General features: G+C 35.0%; 1 protein-coding gene and 1 long non-coding RNA gene across 2 annotated transcripts in view; one reads left to right on the plus strand and one right to left on the minus strand.

Moving 5' to 3' along the window:
* LOC134658329 (uncharacterized) overlaps positions 1-13,294 on the minus strand; it is a 56,262-nt gene extending 42,968 nt beyond the window's left edge. The window contains exons 1-2 of the long non-coding RNA XR_010097692.1: positions 13,053-13,294; positions 12,005-12,224 (exon numbers count right to left, since the gene is read on the minus strand). This is a non-coding gene — a long non-coding RNA (uncharacterized LOC134658329). The remainder of the gene's footprint in view (positions 1-12,004; positions 12,225-13,052) is intronic.
* The window catches only part of LOC134658315 (twitchin), a 178,540-nt gene that overhangs the window by 23,103 nt on the left and 136,388 nt on the right, over positions 1-19,049 (plus strand). Inside the window, exons 26-50 of the mRNA XM_063513946.1 lie at positions 356-472; positions 588-653; positions 873-989; positions 1,512-1,619; positions 1,863-1,901; positions 2,213-2,245; positions 2,413-2,472; positions 2,915-3,007; positions 3,773-3,823; positions 4,128-4,229; positions 4,325-4,417; positions 4,495-4,632; positions 4,722-4,820; positions 4,909-5,001; positions 5,186-5,305; positions 5,540-5,623; positions 5,945-6,022; positions 6,107-6,196; positions 6,346-6,414; positions 7,533-7,712; positions 7,978-8,181; positions 8,582-8,626; positions 9,270-9,311; positions 18,096-18,240; positions 18,685-18,918. Coding sequence (XP_063370016.1) covers positions 356-472; positions 588-653; positions 873-989; positions 1,512-1,619; positions 1,863-1,901; positions 2,213-2,245; positions 2,413-2,472; positions 2,915-3,007; positions 3,773-3,823; positions 4,128-4,229; positions 4,325-4,417; positions 4,495-4,632; positions 4,722-4,820; positions 4,909-5,001; positions 5,186-5,305; positions 5,540-5,623; positions 5,945-6,022; positions 6,107-6,196; positions 6,346-6,414; positions 7,533-7,712; positions 7,978-8,181; positions 8,582-8,626; positions 9,270-9,311; positions 18,096-18,240; positions 18,685-18,918 — 2,500 coding nt within the window. The remainder of the gene's footprint in view (positions 1-355; positions 473-587; positions 654-872; positions 990-1,511; positions 1,620-1,862; positions 1,902-2,212; positions 2,246-2,412; positions 2,473-2,914; positions 3,008-3,772; positions 3,824-4,127; positions 4,230-4,324; positions 4,418-4,494; positions 4,633-4,721; positions 4,821-4,908; positions 5,002-5,185; positions 5,306-5,539; positions 5,624-5,944; positions 6,023-6,106; positions 6,197-6,345; positions 6,415-7,532; positions 7,713-7,977; positions 8,182-8,581; positions 8,627-9,269; positions 9,312-18,095; positions 18,241-18,684; positions 18,919-19,049) is intronic.

The following is a 19,049-nucleotide window of genomic DNA, read 5'->3' on the forward strand; positions in this document are numbered from 1 at the left end:
GGAGAATTTCAGTTCTCGTTAAGGTATCGAGTAGTGATTTAGTATCAACACAGATTGACGAAGTGTACTTGCACAGAATTCAAGCACATATTTTGTTTTTATCAATGCTTTACCAATTTGGGATACCTACACTCAATACACAGCACTTTTGTCACATTTTTATACTTAACATGTACAGTTTATGTGTAAAACATTATCAAAATGTTTCTATCACTATACTCCTTTGCAATCTATTCTCTATCTTCTTATCTTTTGTTTATATTCTTAACACTTCCTTATAATATTTCTTTTTCTATTCTTTCTTCTATATGTATGTACAGCACTTTAACCACTGTTTGTGTTCAATGGGGGCTAGGGTGAAGATACTGAAGAGTCTGTCAGCCTCACCAAACCTCGAACTAAGACAAGCACCACTGCCCCTGAAGATGCCTCTCTTACCCAAAAGACTCCTGCTAAGAAAAAGCCGAAAACGGTATACAAAACTATTCATTTTTAATTATCTCAGTATCATAAAAATACATTTATTATTGACTTCCTTCTTTCTTCGAGTTAACTAAAACAAGTCAATAATTTATGTTCTCTAGGAGGGAGCAGAGGCAGCGTCACTTAAAGTAAAAAAAGCAGCCGTCGTCAAAAAAGATGACGATGATGAGGTACAACACAAATCTACAACTGAGATAGTTAAAAACTGTGTGACTAATTTACCTTTAACGTATTTAGACATTTTGGGTATAATATTGATCCTAACCCCATTTTTAATCACGAAGTGAGTTTTACTGCGCACAACCACACTAATTCAATATTGACACCTGCACTAAAAAGGTCCGCTTGATAATTTAGATACCTATCTAAAGCTTTGATTGCGTCTTTAGGAACCTCTGACCGTTCAAGCTGGTAAATTTGAAAAGCCACAGCTGAAGAAAACTAGCAAGAAGACCACTGACACAGCAAAAAAAGCCACCACTAGTGACAAAGAAAATATGGATGGGGTAAACAAAACTTCCTGTCGTGACGTCAATTCCGCTATTTTAACACACCTACTTGTGACGTCTTTTCACTTGTAATAGATGTCTCTCTATTCTATCTATGTACCTACACTGTTTCTTCGAAATCAATTGCACCCCCTATACCAGTCCAAAACCAACAAGCACTCTAAATATCCGAGAATGAAACACACCCTTTCGAAGAATCCAATCTGTTGTTCGTTTTAAAGTGTTTATCCAAGGAAACAAACTGCAGGAAGCAGAAAGAATGTTCGTCGTCGTTGTTCTGTTACTGTGGTCGTCAGTCGCATGCAAGCTTTGTGTTTTATGTTTCGTGTAATTTTACTTTAGGTTGTGTAGCTGATTTCATGAGGTTTGTAATTTTTATTAAATATACAAAATTTGGTAAACTAGTTTCTTAAGACGTATTGTTGGTCAAGATTTAACTGGTAACAATAGCAATAAAAAAAGAAATATAAAGCGCAATAGATACTAATTCAAATATTGATATAAAATAATGCTTTCTAGATGGAACTGGACTTTGTGGATGACTACGAGAGGCCAGTCCTCGAGAAATATGAAAAGATTACACCAACTCCCTCAGTACGGGAGAAGAAAGAAAAGGAAACAACCAAGGTAATTATAAAATTTAAACTTTACCAATATTTCCAAATGGCATAACTCTGTAAGGAGATAAATATAATTTTTGAAATGCCAATCATATTTACAAAAAAAAAACAATTCCTGTATCACTCCATAAAAATGACAGTTATTGTTATCAAAATTGAAACTAAAAAAAGCGATATTGATACAATGCAAATACGAAATAAATGATATGAAAACGAAAAAAAAATTTAAAAAATCTTTCAGCTGAAACAGGTTACAGTGATGGCACAACAGCAACACCTTGAAGTGAAGGTACAAAGCTGATATGAATTGAACCCCAACAATCCAAACATGTATCCTAAATTGTGTCATGTACCGTGTGACCCTTTATTTATGTACCCTGCAGCAAACCTGAGTTGTATAGTTATATGTGATCCAAGATCCAAGCTATCCAGCAATATAGGACTCTATCCATCCAAACATTTCCATGAGAAAAATTCGCATGTATATATATATACACATAATAATGATTGTTTTGTCCCCGTAGAAACTTTGTGCAATTTTAATCGACCAATACTTAAATCATTGTGCTAATTTTTATTTTGTGACATTCTCTTTCCCAGACCGAAAGTCGGAGGACATCCGTTCAGAGCGAGGTTTGTAACAATCCTCTGCGAAATTGCTTATTCTATAGATATCTTCAATTTAACTTATTACTCTACGTATTGACCTCTTATCCTTCAGAATTTTAACGCTTGGCTGTCGTAAATGTATTCATATATATCTTAGCAATGAGTTGTCTAAACTGTCTCTTTCGTTTTAGACTTCTGAGGTTAGGACCGAGAGCCGCAAGAGCTCGATCGTCGAAACCAAAGGACTTAAGGTAGCTAAATAAATTCTAAACAACTTTTTCTTTAAAATTAAACGTGCTTTTACACACTTTTATTTAGCTTGACCCCATATATACCTAAATTCTTTGTATATATATATATATATATATATATATATATGGAGCTTCAAATCTTGTAACTTAAATTTGAACCATTTTCAGGTGTCTCATTGAACTGAAATTTCGCATACTTACTTCCGTATTTGCGACGACAATGCAAAAATATGCTAACATGGAGCTGATCTGATGATGCAGTCGTAAGGTAGCAAACTCTTCGATGGGAAAACAAACACATTGAGTTTAGGTTCATTTGAAGGGTCTCGACATGTACTTTATAGACATGTAAAGTACAGTCAGCAATAAAAGTGTGTATCAAAAATATTTTTGGCGGTTACTTGTTTATTCATTAGTTAAAATTTGAATTCATATTATGCAGCTCACGAAAGAAACTGCTGAAAGCAGAAAGTCTTCGATTTCGGCGGTCGCCGAGCAACAGCAGTCGACTACCCTCAAAAAGACGGCCCAGAGGGTAAATATATAAAATTTTACACGTTTAGTTTGTCAAAATAGAAGCCATTCTATTTTCAAACCAGTTATTATTTCATGTATAATATTTGCCAATATGAAAGTAAAAAAGATGACTAGAGTTAGACCAAGATAAGTCCACAGCGATTTTGACAGCCCAGAGTGTTATTTTAAACGTCAAACTTCTATGAAATGATGACGTATAAATAACACTTGCACATACTGTACTGGTAAAATCGTTGCAGAGTTATCTTGGTCTTATTCTATTATATTAAAGCTATACATAGAATGGATTATTTATTTTGACACACTACATATATCTACTGATAGAAAAATTATTAAGTAGGTAGCAAGCTCTTGCAAACACCCAAGCATATAATCCTTAAACATTTGCACATAATCACATAGAAATGGTATGTTTAGTTCTAAAAAGACATAGGTACATAGCATTTGAGAACCTGTTGCAAATAGAATATAAACTTAGCTGTCATAGATAAAAAAAGAGGGATTTAACAGGTGCCTAAATCAATGTTAGTAAATGGAGCAATACTCGAACTCAAATAATCTGATCTTGATTTGAGGTGTCTTGGACATTACTTTCAGAGACATCAAATCATTAAACCTAAGTACAAATGCCCAGTAAATCCCTTTTGAGTTGAAATAGTAAAGCTTTGATTACATAATATAAATGTCCCGTAATCCCAAAATCGGAATGACGCATAGAAACCCCAATTACGCTTATTCATTTTCCTAATAACTTCGTTTTTAGCCCAGCATAAAGGAACCGGAAATTGCAGAACTTGATCAAGTAAAACTTAAGGTAAGTCTACTACGAAACACATGCACGTCTATCTATCTCTCTTTATCAACAGAGGAAAGGACGCTAATCTGTTACTTCTTTCTCTGTCTGTAAATAAACTTATATTTAGTTAAGCCAATCGTGTTTAATCAAAAGTGAATAATATTTTTCATTCTGTTTGAATTCAGTGAATAACAACCTGTGAATAACTTTTACAAACAACATTTCACTTGTAAGAAATTTTCATTTCATTTACAATGGTAAGAGTTTTCAGGGCACTTACGACACGTGTGCAATAGATTTATTTTTGTGTTTTTGTAAATAGGACGACAAAAAACAGACAGTTGAAGAAAAGGTAACAACAGGTACTGTCGATAAGCCTTCAGAAAAAGTTAGTCCAAGGCGACCATCGAAAACAGAGACACAGGTATACATACACCAACAATTCATTATACACATACATACACACCTACACAATTTTACACAGAAACTTAATGAACCTTTTAATATTACTCCCGTTAGGAACCAAACGAAAAAGTGGAACCGAAACGTAAAGATAGTCTTGATCGGCCCACTGAGACAAAGTACCCTTGGCGACGTACCAGTAAAACTGAGGTATCTCTTCATCTTTGTAACCCATATTTATTTCTATACGACTTTAAATAGAAATTCCTAATAAACATTTCGAACAGGTAACCGAAGACATAGTCGTTGAAAAGATTACGGAAAAGACAGAGATCAATAGGAAGTCATCCATTGACCAGGTTACTGATCGTAAAGATAGTCCCTCTGAGTCTCCGTATCCTTGGCGTAGACCTAGCAAAACAGAGGTACTAAGACTTTTTTTTTAAGTTTTTTCTCTTCAAAGTCTCCTTTCTTCTTTAAAGATTCGATAAATAATTTATTACACTTTAAACAGGGAACGAAGGATACTAAAATAGTTGACGATAAAGTAACTGAGAGCGAGAGGAAATCTTCTCTCGATAGATCTGTTACCACCCCGACTAAAGAATCTGAGGTAATTAACAATCAAGTACCTACTAAAATAAATTTTAAGTATAAGTAAAATACCGGACCTGAAATATGCTTTTTTTATACAATATTAGGAACCTAAGGAAAAACCGAAGCCCAAACGTAAGATAGGCATGGAACAACCGGCTGATTCTATATACCCTTGGCGCCGGCAAAGCAAAACTGAGGTACCTACATTACAATGACGTAAATAGACGGAACATTATTTAAAGCAATCAACAAAACATTTAAATATTTAACGCACTCCCACTCTTTGGTCACACATATTGCACCTTTACACTAACACAAATCTCATGATAATAAGCATATTTTTTTGGGAATCCAGTAAATAACGATAGGGATTTTAAACAGGTCGTACCAGATAAGGTAGTGGATGATAAAAAAGAAACGCCAGAAATCAACGTTGAAAGCACTGACGACTCTTCAGAACGTCGTTTCCCTTATCGACGCACAAGCAGTGTTATGGATGAGGTAAATGGTTTTAAAACACTATTAATACTATTCCTAAAATTACATGAATTGGCAATTTAAATTGGCAATGTATCAATTCAAAATTAACGAAATTGGTCTTCTTTAGGAAAATATCTTTACTGAAGAAGGTTGGGAGGAACCTGCGGAAGTTAAAATGTTTAAGGTACTATTAAATTCATTATTTATATGAAGGGATTACTTATTTCAAACTAAACACATATTTTATTTTATTAGGGACGGGATGATGACCCTATTATAGTTATTACACCTGACATTGTCGTTGACAATCCGTACCCATGGCGAAAATCAATACCAGAGGTACCCCTGGCGTGAACTCTGTTTAACATACTACCGCATTTAATTTATATCTATGTCATTAAAATATTTACACCAAATTATATAATTATTTGCAATTATTATATACAAGCACATTCAAAGCTAATATATCAGTAGTTAGATTTATATTTTAAATACACAAATTGACAGAATTAATCATTTAAATATTATACGATCTTTTACTTTCTTACACTCTACATCTATTAAGCACTTTGAAATTTTGAGTTCACAACGCACCAGATTTTACTACTTCTGCTATCTAAATTTACGGCAATAATATAATTATACTCAAATCTTTATTAGATACCAACACTGTCAACGACAGAGCCAGAACAGAAAAAGATACCATTTTCATGGGATTCGATTCCAGAAATACCACAGGTACAACACAAAACATTTTTATATACATATACCTACTTCACTTTCAAAACATACATTACAATTTGAACTTTGATACTTAATCAGGCTGAGCAAACACCAGAGATAGAGGACAAATACAATCCAACACTACACACACCAGAACCTGTGGTACGGCGAAGGCCATGGTCTCCCCAGGTACACACACTTACACATCTCAAACAAGTAACACACAAAACACAACCCCATCACATAAACCACAGGTGTTCCTCGCTCTAATAAAATCATTATCATTACAAATCAACACACTTTCGATTGGTCGCCAATAATGGATTTTAAATCTATAGGCTGAGGCAGAACAACCGGCAACGTTAGGAATCCCACAAGCTTATAGCGGACCTCAAACACCCGAGGAGGTACACATTGGCACAACCGGCAATGCACATTTGCACCAAATTTGCGTTTCAGCGCACTGTTTGCACCGCACAAGTAGAATTATGTAGTTAAAAATGTTGCACACTTTTAATTCTATTGATGACTATAATTATAATTACCAATATGTACTTATTTCTGACTGTTAGCCGCCAGGTACAGTCAAAGAATTTAATTTCCGACCCATTTTATACCTTGTTACACAGACAATCAATTTGAAAGTCGCTAGCGACCTATTGTCACAGTGACAAGGTACGCAATGGGTCGGAAATTAAATTCTTTGTCCTTCTGACCGTCAGAAATTGGCTTAACTAATCTCCTTGGTTTAATATTTGTCTCGTCTTAACCACGCAAATATTAAATAAGAGACCAAGTATTATTTTTTTTAATTTTTATTATCTACGAACCAATGTTCGTATTCGTAAATTTCTTGTACCAAGTCATCAATAGCACTCGCACAGTATGGTACGCGTAGGTGGAATGTTACGACAGTATTTTGTTATTTACACGTTTTCAGGAGTCCTGCATGGTCACAAAGCTACGTAGTTACATATATTCCTGTTATTTTTTATCTCAGCAATGTTTTTAAGCCCTAACTATATGTTCTGCAGATTTTCTCTCTTATAACTGTTGAATAATATTTCCTGCTTTAGCTTTGCTTACTAAAACTATAAACTATTTATTCGTTTAAGTTTGTTTAGCGTAAGATAAGGTGGTATTATGCCTATTTCTGTTTATTATTAATTTATTAGGTAAGTATTTTACGGTGAAAAAATCACAAAAAACTTAGAGATAAAAAAATATATTTTCTTAGTTTGTCATGACATTTATTTTTTCAATAATTGCTACTTTATGTTCGATTGGTGATCATATTAATTCGAGATTAACATAACGAAAAGAAACTTCAATATCAGTAACGGAGATGGTATAAAGAAATATGTGATGCTAAAGAATAATTTAACCATACTCTTCTAATGTGATTTAATTACATAAACAAAGATGAATTCACGGCGAATCTAAGAAATAAAATAAAAAATAAATTGAAAAAATAAATGACAGACAAACTAAAAAGCAAGAAATATCATACGAGTATGTTTTACAGAAAGTGGCAATTAAAGAAGAGAAAGTCGAGGAAGAAGTCAAAAAGGCCAAGGTCACAAGCGTGAAGAAGAAGGCGGAAGACCTTCCAGAGATCGCGGACTATGATAGGCCGGATCTTGAGAAGTTCGAGAAGCCAACCTTCACCCAGACCACTAAAGACAAGCCCGAGAAAGATACTAAGGTAAATAAAGATGTAATCTCCCTTTCCAATGCTACCAAATAAAACATTACGGAAAAGACATTTTTAAAGATGAAACTTAGACTATGAGAAGAGGGTCATATTTAGCAACAGAATGTAAACCCATTGACCAATGTACATAATGATAATTTAATACAGTTTGAACGACCAAACTTAGGAGTAGAGCCAGGTAATAAACAATAAGCTGCTTAACTATTTTAAATCGACCTACTTATAGCTAATTCAAAATTCATTGTCTTTTGAATAGCCAAAGGTGCCAGAAATCAAGGCACCAGAGGAGAAGCCTGCTACTCTGGCTCCCAAGATCGAGGTGATCCGTGAAAAGTCACCCCGACCCGACATGCCCAGGAAACCTTCGCTGGCTCCAGGAGCTCCTGGCAGCAGGAGAGGCTCCCTCATCCCTCCTCCGGAGGAGATGGGCAGGAGACCGTCTCTTATCATCAGCGATGAGGTACGTACACTTTCTTTTCACTTTATCGATAATTATTTTCAATATGTTTACTATACATTTATCTTTCGATTTCAAATATCATCAAAAGGTTAGTTGATTAGACCATGTAGATACCCGTAAAGTTGTGTCGTCTATGTAGATTAGTATATATAAGACTTAGCCCCCTTAGTAGTGGTAGACCCTCTCTTAAGCCGAACCCATTTTAACACCCTTTGATCCTCTGCTACGATCTGCTTTTCAAGATGAAGCTTCTCGAAACACCCTGAGCTTTAGAGTAAGTTTTGAAATTTTTAGCCCCCCGCTATCCCTGCTTGTTTAGACTAGTTCTAGACCCAAAGCCTGTTCGATTATATACATAGGTTCGTTGCGATATTAAGACCGTGAAAACAATAATCCACAGGACAATAGAAAACTAAGACCTGGTGAGGTCGTCGAAGAGAAGAAGGTAAAATGAAAAATGCGAATATTATACGTGAATGCTGTCCGTTAAATGCCGTAATTAGTTAACTTTCTCTGTATTGCGTTTGCGTTCGACGCGGTTAAATATCTCACGTATCTAAGGCGTCTTGGATAACCACATAACCTCTAGAACAACTTCATACCACTCATAAATCAACACACTTAAAGCTCGACCACGCTCTAGGACTTGACGCAGCGTATACGCAGTGACGTCTCTTATTCGTTGGTGCAAAATCGGTGCGTCAGTATTTGTACCAGTATGGACAAGTCCTTATGTGTTTATCCAAGACACTGCTAAAAACGTTTTCGTCCAGAGCACACGCTATTCTGCACACACTTGTGAAGTACGCACACAGATAAACTGCACAGCTTGTAAGCACGAAACGCACACAAAATTAATTGTTATAAAATTTTGCGAAGCAGGGACTGGTTAGGCATTAACTGAAGAGTAGTCAATGCTCTTATCGCGGACTAACAGGAGAATTAACAATAAAAAATAACTTTTGCACTCGCTGGTAAGGATGCACCAAATAACTAAAGAGAGGCTATAGGGCTCTAGGTTCGGCAGCGGAGATAGGTAGGCTTTGATATAATAAAACGGGGTTATTATCAATATTTTTTAACAACAGGTCACCAAATTACGTCCAGGCGAAGTTTTAGACGACAAAAAGGTGAGCTTGTCTGGGTCTGGTCCTTTTAGGTGGACGTTGCTCGCTTTTGCAAACAATTTTGTTTAATTTTTCTTTTTTATCTCACACATGACTTACGGACGACTTCTGTTTAGGGTTGCCTTGGGCGGCAACTAAAAGAACATTACAGTAACGAATTGCACATTCAACATTGCCAAACAACTAGACATTTAAATTTACACCCCTTACAATGTCCTTTTTGGAAATAAAGTTGCTACTAAACACAATCCCCTATCTATTTTTAGACCCCAGTACCCATCTATTTCATCCTAAAGTTCACTCTGTCCAATTTAGACTTCCCCCCTTTCTTTAGATGTTAGTTTAGTCTATATAGTTTAACTAGACCGCTTCGCCGACCAGCGGAAAAATGGGACTAATCGCTGGAAGCACTTGTTTTACCGAACTGTTCATAAGAGAACTAATTGATACGACTTATACTCGTAATCTATTATCTGCTGTAATTTGACCTATCCACTTAAAGTGGCATTCTATGGAACTTGCTAACCACCTATGTAAACAAAAGTCACTAGTAAATTCATCACTCAGAGATTATTTCAACATGGCGGTTTGTTTACATAGTTTACAAGGTCCATAGAATGACACTTTAAAGTTGGGAGGAGGGGAATTAGAAAAAAATTGCTAGTTCTCTTATTGACAAAGCTTCGTAGTTTACTTTTAGAATGGCTTTAGATTTACCTAATAGAAAATTCCTCAGTTTAATAATAACACCAATTTCTATTTTAAATTTCAGCTAACTGTCAAACATTTACAATTAAATGCACACATTCCACTTTTACATCTCTACACTCTTAAAAACATATAACACTAATAAACCAACTTTTAAGTTATACTACAATGATAATACCAAACGCACATCTACTCATATTTAACACTAAATAATATATTTTTAAAACGCATCACACATACATTGACACATTTTTATCTATTTCTATATTTTTAAAATAAATTATGCACAAATTAACAGAGAATGTTTTACTAAACTTTAATTTTTTTCCAAAAAAGAAACGCGCCAGGCCGGGTGAACTATCAGAGGAGGTATACAATGTGTGGAAATATATGTTTAGATTTATATGTCATAGAGAAAAACTTCTAGCAACGTGTCTAACATAGTTTTTTTTTTCAAAGTGATTAATTTTCGATTACCGAGAGGGGTTGGGTGTGGCCAAACGCAAGGCGTTCTGACGTCTTGTGGTTGGTGGGTTATTCTACATATTGGTTCGCATTATATGTTATTTAGAACAGAGCTCGTGTTAAATCGATGTAAATAATTTAAAACTGCCTAACATTGTCACTCTAACGTCTTGTAAATACCTATATCTTAACCATAACTGAAGCTAACTATAATCCAACCATGTTTAATACCTAAAGCATGTCAGTTCCTAACCTAATTTTTGCAAGATTCTCTGATTCAGTGGCATCCAGTAACCCGGCGCATGTTTATGTATCAACACATGCTTCAACACCGGCAAACGCACGTTTGGCTTTGATATTCCGCATAAACCACAAAATAATGTGTTCCATGAAACGCTAACACTCGGTATGCCATAAAACACCTGATAATGGAATTCAGAATGTTTCAAGGTTTATAAAACATAAATGCCACTATCTTGAAGGTATTAATGTCGTTTTTAATTCCACAAATGCGTTAAATAAAACTCGTATGAATGATAAAAATAAACTTGATGATGCTAAAAATATCAAATTGTAAAGATAACCATCATAAGTACCAAAAACATTCCTAACTGGGAATGCTGTAATATACAGGGTGTAATCTAAAACGTGATACAAGATAATCAAACCTGAATCTTTTCATGATTTTGAACAACTTTTACTATGGGGTCAATTTTGTAATATAAAAAAAAAATTGAGCTGTTCCATAGAAATGGTCAAGGAGAGGTAGACAAAAATGTATGGCAAAGATTTTTTTTATTGTTAATTTACAAAGTTGACCCCATAGTAAAAGTTGTTCAAAATCATGAAAAGATTCAGTTTGATTATCTTGTATCACGTTTTAGATTACACCCTGTATTATCAAGTGCTTCCAAATATAGAAACGGAAGCTAAACAAAGATATCTATAATTATAAACCGATGGGTACAGTGCCGAGCCAAATCTTGTAGTCTATGACGTAAATGCAACGAATGACTGCAGAAATATGTCACCTGAATAACAATAACTTTAATGGATGACTCAGGTGAATGCGTGCACTGCTGAACTATAAATTTTAATTCTTGCTGTAGATGCCAATTAAAGATCTGAAGCGAGTTATGAATACTAATTTTATGTAAAAGGTGTTGAATTGCAAACTGTCATGACAATAAACATAATAAAACGTTTTGGACATTTAAATAAAATAAATGACAAAAAAGATTATTAACGCAATATCTTTAGAGCGAAATAAATTACGTACTAAAGTAACAATACAGCAAAACGATTATACACAAAACAGCTGTTCTCTATGTGAATGCAGTGAGTTTATTGATTCGAAAATTCGCTTCATTTTACATGGAAGCCCAGTGAACGAATATGGAAAATATATTTTTAGAGAATAGCCAAAAACAGACAAATATAACGACACGTGTTCCAAACATTAGCCAAGGCATGCAACCTCTCAGCAAAAACAATAATGGTGAACTATAATTCAGTAAACGCACCTGTCGAGGGACGGTGACGCCAGCATCCTAATGAAGCAGCAGAAGCCAGATAGCACTTATGATTGATCGCCATTCTTCTAAATATGAACGGGTATTAGGCCAAGAGCAAGCTCTTGAGACGTTCTCACCCCTTACTGCTCGGCGCTGCCAGATCGCATGAGTTATGGCCGAGTACACTGTTGCTGGGATAATGTACATCTTCCAAATCAGCTGACACGCCCTGTCGAATTAACCAGTTGAGTCGAAAACAATATCGAATCAATAATGATTAATGATGACGGAAAATGTAAAACTTAAACCAACATGTATACTATGATGCAGTCGGTATCTAAAGATTATTTGCCAAATAGGATGAGGTTAATAATCTGATATTAATCCCATATGATTTCAGTTTGAACGCCAAAACATGGATTTGGGTCAGGTCCCATAAATTTAACTCTAAAGCGTTGTTGTAAATCAGTCTAATTAGACACTAACGCTAATGTCCCATTACCGTTATGATCGGCAATAAGACCATCAGGTTATATATTTAACGAGGTATTTAATGATACAATGTGCCAATTATTAAAATTATCAATTATCGTCCTGTCATTATGGGATTTAAAGTAAAACATCACATGCCAAATAATAGAGTCTAAGATGTTGTGGAACAAAAAGAAAAAAATCCTAAGACCTTTTGTAAGTGCCTATTGGAAATTTGGAGAACTTTATTTTAAGTTGCAAGATTCATTTGCGAATTTTAAAATTTCGGTCACAGCAGAAGCATTTAAACTAAGAATCAAATAAATGTAACACATATGCAAAAATAAATGTTTTGTAAATGTTCTTAAAAATAACAATAAAATTTATTGGCGATAATATTTTCACAAATTGCTATGACAAATATTAAAAATATAAAGACTGACTGACAGAAATCGGAAATACCATTTTTCAGCGCTATATTTATCGCATGTTAAATTTAGACCAAACAATGATGATATCAATAATAATAGAAACGACAAAGAAATGAATAGTGATTGACAGGCAATGGTGGAAATGGCAGGAATACCTGCGCGTGGGCCGGCCGCGCGGCGCGCGCGCACGGAGCGGTGTAGGCCGTTGGCACGCCTGACGCCATTGGCTATTGATTCCTCATTAATCTTACCCCCAGCAGGTGGGTGAAGCATTCCGAGAATTTTATATGTTGCAGTTTGATTGGCGGCATGTTTATCAATCGGCTATACTTCGATAATCAGTCAAAGACGTGCGTAGCGTTCATCCCAATTGCCATAGCCAGAAATTAAAAAAAATATCGAGTTCAAAGTAAATTCTTTGGTAATAAGTAGGACATCTCTTTCGTAGTTCAGAATTGCTACAAAACAAAAGTCAGCTCAGTCTCAACGGCGATTATATTTGTTTGTTTGTTAGGAATTGGTTCAGAAATTAAAGAGAAATGTGATACATTTCTTAATGGATTACTTATAGTTCGTTTTTTTTAGCATTAGAAATACTTAAGGTAAACAATCTTGATGTGTCTTTTAATTGAAAAACACGTTTTAAAAATAAGTCACAGCAAATATGTAACAATTATGAATCTAATACGATCATTTATATTCTTCTGCTTTCATAAGTAATAGTTACTGATTTTTAAAAAGCGTTTTTCTATTAAAAGACATATCAAGATCGCTTACCTTCTTTCTAATGCTAAAAAAAACGAACTATAATATAAAAATTATGTTTATGTAAAAAGAGCGAAAGCAGATTTAACATTGTCACCGGAGCTTAGTTCAGCACGGCAATTACTGAAATCTAACTGACCACTGGTAGGTATGCCTTACTCTAACCTAGTATCAATTAAGTTGATTAATAGTTTAAGAACTGTGTAAAGTTTACGTGATACTAATGTTGACTGTGAAAAAAATCATAATATTGTTTTTAAAGTTAAGTCTAGCTGTAATAGGCACAGTATACTACTGTGCCTATTACACAATAACCGTGCCTAATATTCAATAATAACTGTGCCTATTATTCAATATTATGTCTAACGACATAATATTGAATGAACTCCAAATTTGTCGCCTCGGCAAGAATGGTCAGCGCGCGCGCTTTGCCAGCGATGACAACCGTTTGACTAATATTTATATTAGCCTGCCAATCAATCTACTTTGCGCAACCCTTCAATACGGTAATTTATCGCGACAAAGGACGGTCTTCCCACCACACCTATCATTCTGATGACGACTATCGGTCTTGTCAATAGCGCTTAACGCGCTTATGAGACGTGAAGCCAGCCAAGGCCCGATCATTTCAATTCGACTCGTCTCTGAAAATCGATGATAAACGCCGGCGCAGGACCCGATGACAGTGTCAGCTGACTCCGAATAACTTCCTATACGAAGTCCCAAACGAAAACAGCGAGAAACGCGCGACGACAACTTCTCACATAAATTAGCAACGACAACCAAGAGCACGCTACACGGATAGCTCACCTTAATCTGATAATTAATTGAATTGGTCTGCTGATTTGTGCTGATGCACAAATAGAAGTCCCCGGTGCTCCGCCCCCCGCCGCGCCTCGCTCGACCCCTTTGCCAGTCTGCGCGACCCTAACTTCAGTCTTTTGACATTCGCGCCCATTTTTAGATCGATACTAACGAACTGTCCCATTCGAAAAATCCAAAAACGAAATAACTTAAATAAAAAATACAAAACAGGGTGTAACACATAAAAAAATATAAATAAAAAAGAAAGTAACGCATTTAAATACAAAAGAAATGGATGAACTCCAGTGTGGTCGGAAAAATAGAAAAATATTATTTATAGGTTTATTTTAGTGAGAATGTATGAATGATGGAGCTGTGATATAAACTGTGATTTTAAGAAACTATCTATGGCATACATTTTAAGTTGTTTTGTGGCATAGTGTAATTATTTGTTACTAACATGGCAGCGGTGGCCAAGAAACTTGCACCGCCAAAAGACGACACGGTAAGTACATTTTTTCAAATTCAATTTCCCATGGACAATAAAGTGCTTTTTCCAAAAATTTTGAACGACGAACTTTTTCAGAATTTAACGTTTTTGGCATTTTTCTGCTCAAATGTATAAGCAGAAGATATGTCCTGGTAACATAACGTTCCTAAATTGTTCGTTTCGGATAACAACGATTAAGAAAAGATTTTTTAAATCCTTTATTAAAATGCATGATAAAGAAAAGCCAGAGTTCTGAAATAATAAAAAAATATTGGAAATCGCTCTGAGATAAATAAAGGTCGTCGAAATATTATTATAATTAATCTTTTAACCAAGCTATTGGCAGAAAAAAACAAGACATTTTTTTAGGTGTTCTAAAACATTTAGGTTGAACTTCACTATCTACCCAGTTATTGAAATGACTAACCTCTAAAATGAAAAAATTGTTAATTTATATTTTTTGCTATGTACTTTAATTTACGCAAAAAAAAACAGATCTTTATACGGTTAATTAAAAGAACACTGACAACAAAAATTTAAAACATAAATCACAGGGCCACATATTATAGTTAGTGATTTATAAATATGCATGAAAGACATTTTTTTAGGTGTTCTAAAACATTTAGGTTGAACTTCACTATCTACCCAGTTATTGAAATGACTAACCTCTAAAATGAAAAAATTGTTAATTTATATTTTTTGCTATGTACTTTAATTTACGCAAAAAAAACAGATCTTTATACGGTTAATTAAAAGAACACTGACAACAAAAATTTAAAACATAAATCACAGGGCCACATATTATAGTTAGTGATTTATAAATATGCATGAAAGTTACCCCACAGGTCACCCTAGATTATGATTAACTAAGACTTTCCAAAATAAGAACATTCCAAGCGTCATATTTTATTTTTGATGTTTTTATTCATTATCTACATCTCTCTCAGCTGTTTTATAAAATGCGTTAACTGCAACGTAAATATATTTATAAATCTTATATATGATTGAAACGACTCATCTATTTCTAAAAGCTTCTTACCGTCTTATCATCTTGGACAATTTTATGCCCGATCTCGAGATAACATGTTTTTGCATTTATTTTTACACGTAAATCTCAATGAGAAACAGATGGGAAGTCTCCAATCTGTGAAACATGGTGGCACTTGCGATATTTTGCTAGTGGTTTGTGTATTTATGTGTTATTTTAGAACCGCCACCGGCTTCTTGTGACTGAGAAGTACCATTTGTTGATTCATAATCGGTTGACAACAGAGATATCAAATAAACATGGATGTCAAATAGATGTAGTATGTTGGATTTAGAAATTTGCTGGACTCTAGCTTTAACTTTATTATTATTATTTATTTATTCATGAACAATATGACAATTGTATTTGAATATAACTACATAGGTACTAAGTTCCTTAAATCTAGGTCCTTAAATCTAAGAATTATAAAATCTAACATGCAGAACAATATCAGACGTATTTATCTAAAATAATTACTACCAACATTACGAAGACAAATTACTAAAGTAGGTCGTAAATTCCCCTATATAATAAAAGCACTCTTTCAGCAGTAGTGTTTTTAATTTATTTTTAAAGATAACAAGGCTATCGATGTTCCTCCACTCACTGAGAAGCTTGTTGTAGAGCTGCACACTTTGAAATTCTGCGCAATGAGTGACTATATTAAGTTTAGGCTGCAGTTTACAACTATTAAACTTGTATACCTATCTACTGGTAATCTTAAAGTTTTGTTTTTACATCCAGTTTTGCACACTAACGAAAGTAGGTACAATCAAGGTACCTACTAAATATCGACACGGATAAAGTGCCTAAATATCTATACACGACCTTTTGCCCCTACATTAAGGTAATGTTATTACATCTTTTTGGCATTATGGACCATACAATATGTTTAAGAATAAATGCTAAAGCTTAAACCTTTTTTTTGCGATAATTAATCATATTTCACTCATATTTTGAGGAGAATAAGTTGAAATTAATCTCGTATTATTTGTAAGCGTGACGAACTAATATTAAAATCAAATTGTTATCACATTTCACATCGCCCAAACCTCCAACGAAGACCTTCAGCACCTTTCAATGCTACATTCTGTAATGCTATCTAGTTAAACTATTACCGTCCACACTTGTGTCACATTTGTCAGGAAGTCCAGTCTTTGTGGCTTGGACGCAGTGCAACTGTCATAACACTAACTAATGCGTATTTTCAGATATCATTTTTCAAGTCGGTAAATTAATAACGCCCTGATTAGTTAGCTGTGATAGATTTCGATTGGATTAGGGTGCGAAATGAAATACAACTTCAAATTCTCAATGCAATTGTATCAGAAATCTTATATTAATTGGATTGAGTCTATCAAACTGAAAATTTAGGGCCAACTGAACTACGATCATATTTAGGTACAGTCGCCATCAGATATATAGAAGCGGCCAAGGTGTTCACAATATCTGAACGCGCACTCTTAACGTCTTGGCAATAGAGGCGTGTTCAGATATTTGTGAGCACCTTAGCCACTCCGATATATCTGATGGCGTCTGTATGTAAATGTATCAACAATATTGTTGATCGTACGATTGTGTTCTGGTCTATATCTACATATTAGCAACTATATGATCATGAATCATGAAAACATAATATGATAAGATGACCTAATGATAATATTTCGATGACCTTCTTAAGCATTGTCACTAAAGTTAACGTTATAGTAGAACTAGTAAGGACAAAAATGAAGTCGAGTAATTCAATTTTTATTAAATTACAATAACACTGTCTTTTGTGAAGTTCCCTGAATTTCTTCTAACAACATCAGATTGTTACTAGCTTTTTATTCTGACAATGGCAAAATAAAAAAAAGTTTATTAGAGTTAACTTCTTAGGTACAGCCGCCATTAGTTAGATCTATAGGAGAGGCGTTCAAAAATATCTAATCACGCCTCTATTGTCCAGGCGTTAAAGTTCAGATATTTATGAGCACCTTGGCCGTTCTGATATATCTGATGACGACTGTACCTACATACAGACCTTAACAAAAGAACACAGTAACTAACAACACTCTCACATCCATGTTAACCAACAACAAAAGACGGTACTGACTTTATCTGTGGGTGTAGCGGCGAAAGTCTGCGGACACGCGCCGGCCATCCCTTCAGGAGTTGGAGGACCTCATCAACAAGCCCTCGGTGCCGTTGAAGCCGAAGGGCGATGAGGGGCCGCCGGTCATCGTGGACGTGCAGGAGAGCTACTCCGCTGTTGAAGGTAACGTTCAAGAGTTAAAAAAATAGGTATTGAGTAGGATTCACAAATCGAGTCTCACAGCAATAAAGACGCTCGTCGGCTTGTAAAGTCACGGACGCTCTACATGCGCCGCCACTTTAAAAATTCAGTAGGTAGGTACAGCATTTTTCTTTTTTGAAGAACTGCTTATTATACCTACTTTAGTAAGGAGTAGTTTATAGTAAGTATAGTAAGAAGTTATGTAGCCTCTTCACCTCGCTGGCTGTAGCGTATTCAGAAAATCGTACGCTGTCAACATTTTGATAATGATACGTTTTGCTGACAAATTGTTTTTGTTGATTAACAATGAACTATTGAAACATAAATCGCAAAACGTAAAAAAATATTCGACTTAGCGAAGCGTCGGCTCAAGGATCTTTAATGCAACTTATGCAACTAATAGGAATTTGTGTAACTTAATAACAGATCAAACCGGCTACCTGACGGTGCAAGTGGAGGGTAACCCAGCGCCAACCTTCAAGTTCTACAAGGGTGTGACGGAGCTAATCGAGGGTGGCAGGTTCAAGTTCGTCACGGACGAGAACGGGCTCATCACGCTGTGCATGCGCAAAGTCAAGCCCAACGATGAGGGCAAATACAAGATTGTTGTCAGCAATATTCATGGGGAGGATTCGGCGGAGATGCAGCTTTATGTATCCGGTAAGTTTAACATCTTAGTGTAATGGCAAAGCACAAAGTCTGTTATATGACTTAAAAAAAAAGTATAAGCATTCAATCAATCAATCTTTGGGTAATATGGCTCCATCGATACTGTCGATGATTTCGCCAAC

The sequence above is a fragment of the Cydia amplana genome, chromosome 22, assembly GCF_948474715.1.
Source record: "Cydia amplana chromosome 22, ilCydAmpl1.1, whole genome shotgun sequence".
Classification (NCBI taxonomy): domain Eukaryota; kingdom Metazoa; phylum Arthropoda; class Insecta; order Lepidoptera; family Tortricidae; genus Cydia; species Cydia amplana.